Source organism: Hyperoodon ampullatus (genome assembly GCF_949752795.1).
Source record: "Hyperoodon ampullatus genome assembly, chromosome: 7".
Lineage (NCBI taxonomy): Eukaryota > Metazoa > Chordata > Mammalia > Artiodactyla > Ziphiidae > Hyperoodon > Hyperoodon ampullatus.
The window spans coordinates 109,194,670-109,211,243 of NC_136920.1; the positions used below are offsets into that span (position 1 = coordinate 109,194,670).

The 16,574-nt window shown below is 39.3% G+C and overlaps 1 protein-coding gene across 2 annotated transcripts in view; it reads left to right on the top strand.

The window, feature by feature from the left end:
- PDGFD (platelet derived growth factor D) overlaps window positions 1-14,845 on the top strand; it is a gene marked incomplete at both ends in the record, with an annotated part of 235,561 nt that extends 220,716 nt beyond the window's left edge. For both annotated transcript variants that reach the window (XM_079707658.1, XM_079707659.1), the window contains 2 exons: window positions 5,267-5,481; window positions 14,720-14,845. In XM_079707658.1, the coding sequence (XP_079563784.1) occupies window positions 5,267-5,481; window positions 14,720-14,845 (341 nt within the window). The remainder of the gene's footprint in view (window positions 1-5,266; window positions 5,482-14,719) is intronic.
- Between the last annotated feature and the right edge of the window lie 1,729 nt (window positions 14,846-16,574).

Sequence of the window (16,574 nt, forward strand, 5' to 3'; positions counted from 1 at the left end):
GGGGCAAAGCACTAGGAGAGGGGAGATAAAAATATGATTAACTCTGCTTTCAAGAACCTTATGGTTTAGTGGACAAGAAACACCTAAATAAAGAAAAGGATAAAGCAAAGTCCTCAAAGTAAGTGCTCTAATAGAAGGCAGAGAATGTGTGGTGAGTATATAGTGAAGGGGTCAGAGGAGATGTAGGGTGAATGTGCCTTTTGACTTAGAAGATTAAAATGACATAGTGGACTGAGATGCCAGAGAAGGTAAACTAGAATGACAAAAGCATGGTTTTTAAAAAGGCATGGAGCTTCCCTCGTGGTGCAGTGGTTGAGAGTCTGCCTGCCGATGCAGGGGACACTGGTTTGTGCCCCGGTCCGGGAAGATCCCACATGCCGTGGAGCGGCTGGGCCTGTGACGCATGGCCACTGAGCCTGCGTGTCCGAAGCCTGTGCTCCGCAATGGGAGAGGCCACAACAGTGAGAGGCCCGCATACCACATAGATAGATAGATAGATAGATAGATAGATAGATAGATAGATTAATAAATAAGGCATGGCCCTACTTCAAGCACTTGCTCTTCTATTGCCAAACCTGCACTGATATAGAGGCTGCTAGTGAGTGCCTGCTAAGAGAGTTCATAAAGAATTTTAGCCTGTAAAGGCTCAATTTGCTTGTATTAAAATGATTACTGGCTAGCTCCAAGAATATAGAGAAGTTTAACTGAACACTAGCAGATTCAGGAAGATAAAGAGAAAAAAGGCTGGTGACACACATAACAGAATAAAGACTGATGAAAGGCCAGCACAGTGAAAGTCAACCAATAAACCTGACACCCAGAAGAGACTGACCCAAGGAAACCATCCTCCTATTGAACAAAACAAACCATGAAGCAAACATGCATGGGAAGGAAAAAAAAAAAGTTTTCTTACATTCAATGTGAGGACATTATTTTGTTTCACAATGAATTTTTGTATTCACAAAAAATTGAAATGATTAATTTAGAAAAGGCTTTTAAATTTTTATCATAAGCTGATCACCACCTATGCTGTGTTTGCCAAGCATGTGAAATATAATATTGGCTTTATCTGTCCTCTAGAAAGAATCTCTAGAGTTCTATCATTTGTTGCCCCCTGAAAACAATTGCTATCGTCCCATCCAACTCTTTACGTGGACCTCCGATTGGTTTTCATAACAAAGACTACAGGTAGGTAAGGGCAAGAAGGAATTCAAGGAGAAATGAGGACACAGTGAAGATCATGAATTGACAAAAGTCCTCTCATTTCGGGTGAAAAAATATGAAATTCATTGTATTTCTCAATACCAAAGAAAAAAGTACGTTCTGTGCAATTGCTTGGTTTATTTGCAAGAACCCAGTGTACATTTCCAGTACAATCCGATAGATGAATGTGTGTGCCCAGGAGTACATGCTTGGATGTATGTAATTGACAACATCTTGAAAGTGACAGGTCAGTGCCTAGCAACGCACCTGGGAAGCCAGGTCATTTGACAGCGAGTAGACCTCTAGACGGAAGGGTCCATCAGGGCTCGTAGCATCTGCTCTTTGCACCCTCCTTCAAATCTCTAGACCTGGGCTCAAAAGTGCAAGAGTAATGAAAAAGCCTGAATTCAGACTCTGGCTCTACCACTGACTAGGTATGTGGCTGTGGACATGTTCTTTTCCCTACCCTCTCAGAGCCTCGATTTTCTCAAGTGTAAAAGTAAGGGTAATGATAGTATGTAATTCCTAGCATTGATGGGGATTTCATGCAATTGTATATGTGAAGAACTTTTCATGCTACCCGATACTTAGGAATATAGATGGTCAATGTAAAAAAGACCAGGCTGACTCTCCTTCCTCCCGAACCTGAGCCTGAATGGATTAGAAACTGAACCAGTGAGTGCATTCACCTATGTACCATTGCTTTACACATCCCTGCCCTAGTGCTCAGATCCCAGAGCTCTTACCACAGCCCAGGTACCTCTGTGACTAGGTTGCACTTTCAGGCCAGAGCTGCAGAAAAAAAAGGTGCTCCCTGAGGTTCTAGGCAGTGGCCCACATTGGATTACCATGTCCAGAGGAAGGCTCTGACAACAGTGGAGCCTTCTCAGCCTTTCCATCAGGTTGTCAGTACACAGCCCAAAGACGTAACAAATGTCAAAGATCCATGAGAAGGCAAGACTCAAATTCAAAAGGACGTCAAAAGAAGGATTATCACATTATGTACACCTGGGTGAAATAAGGGCAGCTAGGTGCAATTAATGGGCCTTTGAATGAAATTTGGAATGTGTTTGTTGCTCTGTAATATTCTGCTGTGGAGACCGAAGCGGGAATGGAAAGGGCAGCTCCCCTCTCTGAGTTTGTACTGCTTGGCAGGCCTCCCTCACACCAGAGCCTCCCTTCGGACCAGAGCACTGGAAGCCTTAACTGCCACTCATTCGCTTGTCTGGCTTCCTGCTCTGCTGTGCTGCCTAGTCAGTCTTCTTTGACTGGAAATTCAACATCCCCTGCAGAAAGTCTGCAGTGGCACTTTGAAGTTATTTGCATCCACTCTGAAGAACCTTTTAGTTCTCGTTCTAAATTGAATGCCTTCGTGGTTTCAATCCCCTGATAAGCAGGGCAGCTGGATTCTACAGCAGTCACACTGGGTCACAATTCTGAGTCACGTCAGTGAATTGATGCATAAAACTGACAACATCGTCAATCTCTTCATGGCAGGTAGGAAATGGAAATAACCAGCGCTAGTCAGTAAAACAGTTATACAATGTGAAGAGTTTTGCTCCAAGATGAGTAAGGCATACATGCCTATCCTGATTTGTTGACAGCACTTTGGGGGTTAGCTGAATTCCCACAGGGAATCATATTGTAGTTTGGCTTGGACATATTCTGGAGATAAGGGTAGCCATTTACCACCCCAGTCCTAGCACAATGCCATACGGGAAAGCTTGATACAGTGCCAGGGAGGTCGATCTTCCTCCTTCAGCTATAAGGTTGCCTGCCATCCCCCCACTCTGCCTGATGTGGCAGAGACCATGAGGCAAAAGAGAGAATGACTTCGAACCCAGTTTTCCTACTTAGTATTCACTTTGAGTGAGTAATACACATCTCAAAAGGGTGGGCGAAAAAAAAAAGAGGGTGGGGAACAACGACAGGTAGTCCTATGTATCATGTGCCTAACAGAGGGCTGGCTGAACTCAAGTACCCTCAGTACTGTCACTTCCTTCCCATCCCTCTCTGCCTTCCACATGCCACAACCCCTTCCTGCTAATAGGTGTTAGACAAAATATATTCCCATCATCACCAGCAACAGCTTTGGCCCTCTGCATTAGCCCTGTCCATAGCCCTGTAATGCACAGCCAGCATCAGTATTTATCTCAAGGTGACACTTGTAATGGATGATTGGTGCACTTCTTAATCCATTTACATAATCCTTTCTGCTTTGCTTGCAGTTATTTTCAGGGCTTTAGCAGCAATAAAATGGTTCCTTTCCCAAGACAGAGTTCATTCACTTTAAATCTGGCTTGATTATAGCTAAACTTATGACATGTCTTTACAAAGGAAGGAGAAAAAAGCAATAAATTATGCACAGTAATTATTTAGCATTTATTCAGCCCCCACAGTGTCCTGGGCTCAGCATATAACAGTTGGGGGAAAATCCCTGCCCTTGAGAATCAAAAGCACTCAAGGCAGAGCATTAGTTCAATTGCCATTTAATTCCTTATTCAAGGGGTCATTGACGGTATGGCCAGCCTTTTAGCTGACTTCATGGGGTTAAGTGGACTCTTCACCCACTCGTGCCTTCTTTTATTTCTGTTTCGTTCAGATGCATTCTACTGACAGCATCCTTAGCCTTTGACCTCTACCCCCAAAAGAGCACTCCTTACTGTTCCTCAAGCAGTTTTGGTTTAGGACTAAGACATTTAATGGGGCTAGAATCCAGAGTAAGCCTGATGATAACTGCCTAATGTTTGTGGGATTCCTTCTGTGGTGGCCTGGCTGGTGACAAGGAAAGTGCACTCGGAAATGGTGTGGAACCCGGGAATGGGGTGGGGGTGGGGGGCGGCAAAGAACTTTCTTCTAACTGCATTCTTGTGAGAAGATAGTCATGTACATTCACCTGCCAGACGATTTGGATGCCAAATAGATGGGCGATTAGATGGATTTTGAGACCACAAATTAAAATGTAATTTATATACTACAATAATACAAATTTAACTCAAGTAAAATATTAATGACTAATTTGAAAATTTAGGGTGATGCTCATAATTCATAGAAGTCCCAATAACCACCCCCCCCAGATAATCATTTACATAGAATAACGGCCAAAAGAAAAAAATAGAGGAGAAAGATCTGAAAAAAATTTTTTTTAATTATTGACCATTTGACTTTAAAGGAAAAAATTGGAGGAAAAATCAAAATGAATCAAGATGAATAAAATAACGAGCATTAATTAGTACCAGGCACACTGCATTCAATACTTCAAATATTGCTGTGAAATAAGTAAAGTTATACTATTTACATTTTATAGATGAAGAAGCAGAGGTTTGGAGCAGTCAAGTAACTTCCCAACTAAAAGGAGGCATAGCCATGATGTGAATGCAGCTGTAGCTTTACTGCAGAGCCCAAGCACTTAACCAGTATGCTATACTGCCATCTAGGACCCAATGCACAAATATCCATCATATTCACAACCCCCAAAAAGCCATGTCCTTAGACATTTTGGTTGACCTCAGAGTTAAAATGAAGCCAAAACCTTTTTATTCCTCACATTTACTTGTAAAATTTCACTGCCAGGTGCATCGATTAGAGTAATTCTCCCTAACGTGTCCCTGATATAATTCAAATTGTATTTAAGTAATGGCTTACAGTCAGGAGTTATTTAGAATCAAGAAGATACACACAGACACACACACATTTTTTAAAGCAAAGACAATTATTTTAAATTGCTGAATGTTACATTTTCTTTCCTTGGAACTTTTTTTTTTTGCATTAAAAAAGTTCAAGGAAAATTGAGCGAAGATATAGATTTAGCTAAGTTTTTGAAGGTTTTCTGTTTTCTCTTTGCTGTTGTTGACTTTTTTTTTTTGAAGGGCAGATAGGATCAAAAGAGAAATTTGATTTTCCATCTTTGGTGTTTGGGGTAGTAACTGAGATCCCAAGGATAGATTCAAGCCCTGGGTTAAGGCTGTCCTCACAGAATCTTCCCAGCCTGGTCGCAAAAATGTGTGTCGAGTGTGTATGCCGCAGTCGTGCACTTGCTTACACTCTGCTGTGTTTCTTACAGTTGACCTGGACAGGCTCAATGATGACGTCAAGCGTTACAGTTGCACTCCCAGGAATTACTCGGTCAACTTGAGAGAGGAGCTGAAGGTGACCAATGTGGTCTTCTTTCCACGCTGCCTCCTCGTGCAACGCTGTGGGGGAAACTGTGGCTGTGGAACTGTCAGCTGGAAGTCCTGTACGTGCAATTCAGGGAAAACTGTGAAGAAGTATCACGAGGTATGCCGTTTTCAGATTTCTTGTTGCAGTGCTGAATTTAGCCCTTTTCAGCTGCAAAAGTCCCGTAATCTCTAGGCTGCTGGGAAACAGGGCCATTGCGTTGGTTGTTCACGTTTTTCACTACACAGGGGCACCTCCCAGGGCGATGACTGGGAAATTATACTCAAGCTAAATTTGCCAAGCTAGGTGCCCTGGGGAGAGTGTATCCTGAAGAAGGGTTTCCTTTTTCTAACCCTTATTCATAATATACTATGTGGGTTGACAACAGTCTTGTTAGTATACACAGTCAAATGTATGATGCAGTAATTTGAGAGCTTACTTGGCTTCCTTATAAAAATATGATGGGATTCATTTACAGTGTATGACTGCAAATCTAGGTTACATTAAGAAAATGCTAAGAGCCAAACTTTAATTCAATCAAGTCATTGAAAAATGAAGCAAGGTAAAGATAGCAAAATATAAATTGTCAGAAAAGATACATTGTCAGAGACTTTTTCATTCTCTAAATATGGAAATATTTTTCTTCCAGAAGTACTAATTTTTCCTAAATATGACAGAGTGCTGTGAAGAATCAGCTCTGAAATTATGCAAAAATAAACAAAAGTAAACCTAAATATACAAGAGGAACAAAAATTTAAGGAGAGCAATAAACTTTGATGATAATAACAGGGAATACATGTAAGCCTTTACTGTGTACCAGACATCACTGTAAGCAATCACTAGCTAACTTGGCAGTTTCTCCACAATGCTGACAGGGGAGTTCTACTTTTATTCCCTTTTTATAGATGAGTAAACTGAGACCAGCAGTAGATTGACCAGTGTGACTTGGTCAGTAACTCACAGAGCCAGGACCTAAACTGATCAAGTGTTTCTAAAGTTTATATTCTTATCACTAGTAACACTGTGCTCTCTTTGTTAAAAATATATAGCACTTTATTGAAGATTAAAGAAAGAGTGGACTTAAGGGGAGTTAGCACTGCTCTTGAAATTGACGGCAACCCTATTACTTCCTGATTTTGTGAGTCACTAAAGTTTAGAGACGTGGTTTTCATCTGCGTGAAATAGGACTAAGAAATTATATCCTATAATCCCGTATAGGATGGCTCTGGGGAATCACATAAAATGGTGCATATGAAGTACATTTTGTAAGATGCGAAACATCTTTTTGAAATATGTCTAAAATATAAACTAAAGGATTTCTCTAGTGGCGCAGTGGTTAAGAATCCACCTGCCAATTCAGGGGACATGGGTTCAAGCCCTGGCTTGGGAAGATCCCACATGCCACGGAGCAACTAAGCCCGTTCGCCACAACTACTGAGCCTGCACTCTGGAGCCCGCAAGCCACAACTACTGAGCCCACATGCCACAACTCCTGAAGCCCACATGCCTAGAGCCCGTGCTCCACAACAAGAGAAGCCACTGCAGTGAGAAGTCTGCACACCGCAACGAAGAGTAGCCCCCGCTCGCCTCAACTAGAGAAAGCCCATGCACAGCAACAAAGACCCAATGCAGACAAAAAAAAAATATATATATATATATATATATATATATATATATATATATATATATATATATAGAAAGTATGACGCAAACACTATTGTTAGGAATTATTGCTTGAGTTGCTTTTCATCAGTATCTACCAAAAACAAAGGAATAGATGGTGCTCCCTGAATAAAAATCTCCCGCTTTATACAACAATTTTGTTATCCTGAAAACAATAAAACAATAAGTTAGGAGGTAATTTCTGAGCTAAATGAAAAGGGATACGTCATAAGCAGTATTTTCAACTTGGGAAATGCAGGAGGTCGGAGCCCACAATAACCCTGCTTACCTCAGACAGATGGGGACACACGATTTTAGACCTGCATAGAGCTGGTTTTCTTAGTCACAAGAATTTCTTACTCCACCCCACAGCTTTCAAAGTAAAAAAAAATATCTGTTCTCATATCCAGAGAATGCTGTTGACTGTGTTCATTGTGTTTTATTTTTGTGTGACCTGATGAACTCTAGATTGGACTCTGTCCTTTGTGTCTAAGAAGTGAATTTTGTATTGTTGAGTCATACCCTGAGGACAAATGCAGAATTCAGTAATTTGGTTCCAGTTAAAATAAGCCAGGAAGTGACAAGATCTCTACGTAGTCTTAACTGTGAGGAAAAACATGTGAGTTCAGGCCTTTGATGCTTTATTTTCATCTTGACTCTTGGCTCAGATAGAAGTTGCAGTTTGATTTTTTAAATTGCTTATTGTGGAAACACAGAGTTAAACATACACCCAAAAGGACCCTCACCTCCCAGACAGTTAACTCTGAAGAAGTCTGAAGGGTCCTTTTCTTAGGTCTATTCTCATCTCTGTACACAGTAGTTGTTACCTGTAAATTTCTGTTCACAATTAATATCTATAAGGGAAAGCCCTTGATCTCTTTGTTCAGTCACGAGTGGGTCTAAAATGTTGGCATATTTTTGAAACTGCTGTCTAAGTCACGTCTTTGAAACATGTCATGATATTTTTACTTCTTGGAGTCTGCTGAGTTCTGTACAAAATCACTCTGCTGAGTTCTGGACAAAGGAACAAAACAGCATACCTGTTTTGTCAGTAACTGCATACCTGGAACACACACGGCTGGCACACTTCCCCCAAATTCCTAAAATACCTTTGAAATGTGTCACAGTGACCACTCTGTCCAGTGCCCTGTGGAAAAGAGCAGGGGGCTTGTTCCATTTGCAGAAATGGGGGTTGCTTGAGCTCAGTCTCATTAGGGAAGAATCCTTATCCTCTGTTCTATTACTTCTGTGTCTGTATTCTTAACTCAGAGAAATGAGAAACTGGTTTCCCCAGCTCCTGGTTGTAACTGATGAGATGTGAAATGAGTTTTCATGAGAGATGAGCACCCTTAAGGGGGTGACTAGAACTTGTCACATAAGCAGGCCTGTATGACTCCACAGATATTTCAAAGCTCAACATTTAAGGAATAAAATCCAAGAAATTAAAAACGTATAATTATAAAATTACCAATAATTAGAAATTATAAATAGAAGGAAGTTAATATTATTGCTCTTTTCCCAGGTCATGCGACTTCTCCTGTAGGGCTCTGAGCGTTTTTCACTGTGCAATAAAATGTTACCATCTTATTATTTCCTGTTCTCAAAATTTTGTAGGTATCCTGTTAAAGTATTTTTCCTTTTTCCTATTAACCTTTCTATGCTTCTTGGAATATGTAAGATATAAAAAAATACTTTTGGTAGTGATTCTTAAAAAGTTCCAGAAAACATATTGTGTAGACAATTAGAGGATGCTATTATTTTAGTTATCTTTCCTTGATAATGTGTAATGAAGGGATATTTCCTAAAAATATGATGACCTTTTAAATTAATACTTACTGGTTTATTTTTTTATCATTTGGTCTCCTGGCTATGTCCATTCAGTCAACAGCCAAAAACTTAGGAGGCAACATGAAGAGAAAGATAGAAGTTAATTTTCTCTGTCATTCCTCTCATGATTTTGTCACAATGCTGATATACCTGCACTATCTGGTAGAACTTTCTGCAGTGATAGGAATGTTCCGTATCTGTACTATCCAATCTGGTAGTCACTAGCAACATGTGGTTATGGGGTATTTGAAATGTGTGTAATGCAAATGAGAAACTGAATTTTTAATTTTATTTAATTTTAACTAATTTAATGTAAATAGCTACACATGACTAGGGGATACCATATTGAACAGCATAAGCCTAGACACATCTCTGTATCTGGCATATTTACAACATCTAGAATCATTCCTGTTGCTTGAAAAAATGACTTCGGAGGATTCTTTTTATTTTAACTTTACTTTAAGTATACGAATTTTATATTAAAAATTTGCTGCCCATTACAATTTGAGTTAGAAGATGTAAGCAGATCTTTACATATATGAAACAAAAGATTAATTAGAGGTAATAAAATGTTGAGCTTTAGACTTGAGATAAAAGAATGTCACTTTTAATTTTTCCATGTTTTAAACATCTATCATTGAAACAAATTTAGGTAAAATTGCAAATTGAAACCAGCGAGACAGGAAAGCAATTTTTTTCAAAATGTTTCTACTGTATGGCAAAGGCAATGAGTTTTGGGGTTATGATTCCAACTAACCATAGCAAAAGTCAAGAAAATCTCTTTTCTATTCTTTTTCTGGAAACAGCATTTCTAGAGCTTATATAGAGTCTCCCTGCTTCTTCCCCTTTCTCCCTCTTTGAGTAAGACCATGAGACAACTCTCTTGCAGGCCTTTCCTGTGTGTTCCTAGAAGAGACAAGACAATAGAGAAAAAAAAAATCACACAACTGAAGAGGTGGGCTCACATGCGAGGCCACCTAAGGTCAGCTACTTAAAACTCCCCAGGGCCTCGGGTTTGCTCACTTACTCCCCACGATAACCTACAATTTTGAGTTCCCAGACAGATCTGAAATTATATGATATCCATTCACCTACTCCCTAAATCTTATTTTACTGAAATTGTGTTAAGAATGTAAACAAATTGGTGGTTGAAGTGCTAAGTAAATGCAAAAGAACAAAGATATATGATCTGGAACAGTTACTGTTTATAGAATGCTTAAAAAAGTTGATTCGCTCTTCGGTAGTAATACCTGTGCTACTTATCTCTTGAGGATCCTGGTAGAATGAAAGCATCTGAAGACTGTAAAGCACTAGACAGATGTGGGTGGAATTTTCCGTGAATGTGGTTGGGCCTTCTCAGTTCTGACTCCCTTATGGCCCAAATGACTCACTGATGAAGTGATTCTCTAAGTGCTACAAAGTGCATACATCCTTTCCCTTGGATCTCTGGCTTCACATTAGGCCTTCCTGCCAAAGTTTAGCAAACCTGCCTTGGGGCATGATACTCCCCAGGTAGACAAAGACCTATCTGTGGCATGAATGATAATCAGTGCTAATGCAGTGCTTTGAAATTTGGTGGCCAGCTAGGCTTCCATTATGTTTTCTGCAATTGGTGGGCTGAACATGTAGTCATTAACCCTCTAAAGTGCTGTCAAAATCATTTACCTGTTTAGTTCTCTGAAGGTAGAACTGTGGCTAAATATACCCCAAAGTGCTCACAGAAAATTTCAATTATAAGTAAATGTCCACTTACTTTTAGAGATCAAGATTGCATTTTGAAAATTCATGAGCATTATATAGACCCATAGTATAACCCCCACCTTTGGTCACCTTCATACTTAGCTTGTCAGGAAAACAGTGCTGAACTCTGTTATTTGTGTCTTTCTTACTGAGGACTATGTCTCATCTTCCCTTGAAACTATCACCTGCAAGATGAGCAATGACGCAGGTAGCAAATATGTTATCCCTTCTCAAAATATTTTTGCTTGCAGTCACTTTGGGTTTCAGAAAAGTTGACTACCAGCCCTTAAAAATCTTAACATTTTTCATAAAGTCTATAAGCATGAAAGAAATCAAAATGGAAGCAAAAAATATGAAGCTTTTTTTTTCTTAAGATAAGAAACTATGTGTACTGAATGCTACCTGCTTTAAGAGTTGGGTAGAACCTTAAATAAACTCTTAATCATTCAGGTTTATACAATGCACGTGTCCTGAAATATGTACTTGTGTTCCTATGTCAGCCATTAATTTGAGAGCTGTTACAAGGCCTTAACAACATTTTTTATATTCCCAGTAAACAAGAACTCAACTTGGCAGATAGCTTTTCTGCCTAGTATTGTTTTATTAGTGTAATAGCTTTACAGCAATGATTCATTCATTGGTTTATCAGCGACAAGGCGAGTAACCGTAGTTAAATATCTTTTATGTTATGGTAATTTGCAAACTGAGAATCTTTGAGTTTGTGTAGTGGTATGAAAGCTGCCAACAGGCTAAGTCATTCTCCATTTAGTAAAAGTCAACTTTCCTTGGCTTCATGTGATTTTCCAGATGGTGGAGAAGGACCAAGATTGCCATTTTCACCCATAGGTGATAAGAAATGGCTGGATGCTCCTCCGTGGATTTTTATTTCATTGTGTGTGCTTGCAGCTGCAAATCAAAGCTCAGAAAATAGGAAAGCATTTTGTGATGGTACCTATTAGTGTGTCCTTTGGCAGCTGTAATTAATTCAATGGTTCCTTTCCTTTAAAGGTGACCAGATAACCCATAGACAGTTTGCTTTCTCAGATAAAGGCTTTTCATTTTTCTTTTAACTTTTCATGCTCTCTCAAATCAGCTTTGTTTTCTTCCTCCTTTCAATACTGTATACCTGAGTCTAAGACTATTACATGGTCTGAAAGCTTTGAACATCAGTGCTGTGATCAGCCAGTAAAGCAGTCCAATTTCCACTTTGTTCAAACAACACTTTCCTGTCTTGTCTGGAAAAGTGTCTGCCAATTCATTTTTCTCCTCTTATCAGCAAAACACATATATACTGTGCTCACATGGCTTAATATAAAACACAGGGAAAATCCCTGAACAATCAGGAGACCAGTTAGAAAAACTGGCCAGGCTCTGCTCTCATCCCAAAGCACACACTTTCATTTGTCATCAAAAGAGGAAGCAAATCAACAGAGCACTGATTTTATAGATATCAGTCATGGCAACATATTAGGCTTTGATAATGGCCTTTTTTAAACAGAGAATATTTATCATATGCTCAGCTTCTTAGGAATCATTTTCTTACCCTGAATATTCCAACTCCCAAATCTGGTTTATAGGCTGGACAACAGTGACTAATATTAGAGAAATTCTTGGCAAAGTTGTAGGAACCCAACCCTTAACCTCTTCCAAGGCATTTTGACCAAATATGGCACAGTAGGGCTTTCATATCTGTCATGGGCAGGGTATTTAATACCTCAAAATGCAATACACTCTTCATCCATTTCTTTGGTTACTTATTTTTTCACAGAGATGCAACAGCTTTTATTTTCTTTAGAGACCCAGCAGGAGAGAACATGGGAGCAGGGAAAGGCAAGAGTCATTGTCATTCTGCTCTCGATACTTGAAATTTTATTTCACAATTGTGAAAGGCTTAAAAGTGATGCAAAGCATAGGCCACTTCATTTTGGCCTCTGCTTTGTTTCTTGGCTTGTTTTATTTTGCCCCGCCTGTTTGTTGGAGGTTGGGGTAGAGGAGATGCAGGGAGGAGACACCGTGAACATACGTGCCTATACTTCTGCATTGGCAGCATCACCCACCATGTTCACCCAGGTACATTCTTTAGCAGCTACTATGTTCCCAACATGCTGCTGACCTGCACAAACAAAATTTCGATTTCCAGGTAAGGGCAGTAGTTAGGCCACATGAAGTCAAATACTGGTTACACCAGTCACTGGCTCTGTAACCTTAATCTCTCTCTTTCCTTAGAAAAGTACCTATCTCATAATATTGCAGTGACATCCAAAACATTTAATACTTGCAAAGTCACATCAGTGTGTGGCATCTAGTAAAAACTCAATAATGTTAGTGATTGTTTTTGCTATCCTTGTCCTCAAGGCACTTGTAATACAATTAATAGAGAGAAAGCATCATACGTCATGTGAACTTGTGTGATACATAGTGTAAGTGCATTAGAATTGCAGGTAAAAAAGATAATTAGCTATCAAAACTGGCATCTGGACTAGCTTTACTACTATCAAGTAGTTTTGCGTCTTTATGCCTCCCTCATGAACTCTCCTGGGGCATTCCTTCCTGCCCAACCCACCCCAGTTTTGTATTCACAATATTCTTTTGAAGCTCTTCTACAAATGGGACTCGGTATTTCACTCTGTGTTAGCAGAGTCCAGGCTCCTTAGCTTTATTGAACATTGAACAAATGACCCGCCCCACAGAACTCTTATGGAACAACAGGGCTAAATGCTAAAGCAAAGGGGACACATGATGACTGAGGACTCTAGGCCTAGTGTCCTAGTAGATGGCTTTGGTTTGTTTATGACTTGAAACAGGTAATGTGAGGATGAGAAAATTGCTGGGAAGACAATCCATAGTAAAAAATTGTGGGGATGCCATGAAAAGTTATACAGCCTTGAAAGCATCTAATCTTCATCTAGGACCAATGTATACCAAGCATCAGGTCCCCATTTCGTTCACATGTGTGCCTGACACAGCTTTGAGACACAAAAGGAAATCGTAACCACATTGGAGAGGTGTTGGGTCCTTGGGTTCGAGTGTGCTAGAAGCCTAGAGGACAAAAGCCCTGCTCCCAGCTCCAGGTTGCCAGAAGACTCTGGCACCTGGCCTCCTTTGGAATCTCAGTTCTCCTGCTTATAAATTGTGAATAAAGATACCTTCTCTACTGTGTGACAAGGTTTGTCTGAGGGCAAACGAAATAGTGCATCTGTGCAAATTCTTTGAAAACCGTAAAATGCTACATAATATGTGTAGCATGTGGTGTCATGCAGAGTTTAACGTCTAAAAGGGAAAGTAGAACAAAATAAAAAATGAAGGCTAACAGGAGCCTCAGAATATAAAACAAGAAGCAATTAAACTGACTGTGGAGTGTATAGAAAACCAGTATTTGTGCATATGATGGAATATTGACTTCAGTGAAGGCCACACTAGGGAAGAAGAGTTAGCTCTTATTTAAACTTAATAATTGAAAAAATTACATTTAAACCTATTAATGTAAAAAATTAAGGATATACTTTATTAATTCAAGAAATGTCATACTCTTATACAGGTATTAATGTACAAAGATCTTAGTGGAGCATGATCTGTTTTGAATTGTAATAGGTATTATATCTTAACAAATATGTAAGAACATACACACATTTTCAGTTATTTATGGCCACTAATGACCTTCATCAGGGCAAAATGTTTTACATCAACCAAACATTTAACCATACCAGCATATTATGTTCATGACTTTATTCGTTGTCCTGTCTAAAGAGATAATAATATTCTCAGTATTATATTTATCCATAACACATGCTTTGGTCAGAAGAATCTTTATGATTATATTTGGGATAGCACTTGGCACAAAGCAGGCCCTTAGAAAGCTCTCAGTAAATACCTGCTCAGACACCTGAAGTCATCTTAGTACTGCAGGTAGGTAATTCAGGAGACATTACTCTATGATCAGTGAACTCCATTACTTTAAGCAGTTGGTGATTGTCTGTAAAAATATTTACATGTGTGCAATCTAAGAGCGAGCACATAGCTTTCATTGGATCCTCAAAGGCTTAAGAACCAGTTGTCATAAAGAGAATAAGTGGTATGTAGTTGAGTTATACTCCAGGGGCTTTCTAACAGGAAATGCTTTTTGTCCTAGGTGTTGAAGTTTGAGCCTGGCCATTTCAAGAGGAGGGGCAGAGCGAAGCACATGGCTCTCGTTGACATCCAGTTGGATCACCATGAGCGGTGCGACTGTATCTGCAGCTCAAGACCACCTCGATAAAAGAGTGTGCACATACTTACATTAAGCATGAAAGAACCTTTATTTTAAGGAGGGTGTGGTAAGAGACCCCTTTCCCACCAGCAACCGAACTTACTATTAGCCTTCAAAGCAATGAATACAAGTGGTTGCTGAGTTTCAACCTAGCTTTGGTAGTGCCATGAGTAGAAAGGTGTATCATCAATCTCTATATCCAAGAATATAGGATTGCATTTAATAATAGTGCCTGAGGATATATATGTATATATATCCATGTCTCTGTGTAAATAGATCATATGGTTTATTCAGTATATATAACCAGGTACACCAGAGCTTACATATGGTTTAATTACCTAGACCCTTAAAATCTGACAAAATAAGGGACATAGTAAATACATGGAACATGTCTTTGGAAGATTTGGAAGATGAATTTGTTTATTTTTAAGTTTTGAATCACAAAACAATTTTAGATCTTGCTCTTTTAAAGAAAGCACCCTGTATATTAAAAACCAATAAATGAGATTTTCTTATGCATATATCTTAATTATATAAAAAGAAAAAAATATGTTTTCTGGGAAAAGCACATTCTAACCATTGTTCTCACGAGATGTACTACATACTTGGCTGTATAGACAATAATTTACCTGTCTCCAAAAGCATGTCATAATAATATAAGTGCTTTAGAAATAAAGCCATTAAGGCTTCTTTTTATGTGTCTTGCTGACACATGCAAATTCATTAACACCTATCTCCAAAAAAATTCCCACAAGATTTATTATTATAATCCTATGAGAGACAATTTATAAGCTTATAGCAGAATTGTTTCTTTTCAGAAACCTCTCCATGGAAGTAACTCCTTTGGAGAATGGCATGAGGACTCTGCATGAGCCTTTCAAAATAGTGTTCATTGAAAAATGTGGGCAGTTGAAAGTCAAAAAAGTGAACATTGAAATATTAACATAACTGGGAATTGGATGGAATATTTGAATGGGATCCATATTTAATACTGGATACATACTGTCCAAATTATGCCAGTTAATTTTACGTATCTTGCTTTTGTGTTCTGTCTCTTTGAAATACAGACATGGATTTACAATGGCATTTTATATTTGGCAAGCCATTATGGACTATTTATAGCCTAGAAGCTTTTGTGTATTAAAACAACCCAGTTTTATTGACGTAGATTCCTAATCATGTACTCACTCACCATTCAATTCAGATGAATTCCTGTTTTTGAACTAAGTGAAATTAGATCTGGGGTCTCTGGTTCTTTCCAAATCTATGGAGCTTGTTCTAAGAAGCCACATTGGAAATTGTGGGTGCACAAGTTCAGCCCTGCTCTACACTAGGAAACAGTCTTTGCACTGGGGGTTATTATTGGTACTTAGAGTAATTTTTCCTCCCCGGCCCCTTAATGTCTGTTAAGACCTCAGAGACTGACTCCAGGCATAAGAAGTGATTCATCATTCCCCAGAGCAAGTCTCTTAAGAGAGTGACACTGAAATCAAGATAGCTCAGGGACTGCTCAGAGAGAATGACAAGTTTCTTCTCACCTTGAAAGAAAATAGGAGAGCCCGTTTCTTCCCTGAGTCCAGGGCCCTACTGACTACAGCCAAGTTGAGTGAAGGCTATGTGACTGGGGCTCATTAAGTCCCAGTGTCAGAGGGGCGGCCCAAATATACTTGGATTTCTGAGCGTGGTGCTTTCAGGACCAAGTTCTCAACCATCCTTAGGAGCTCATTTCTGCTCAGCT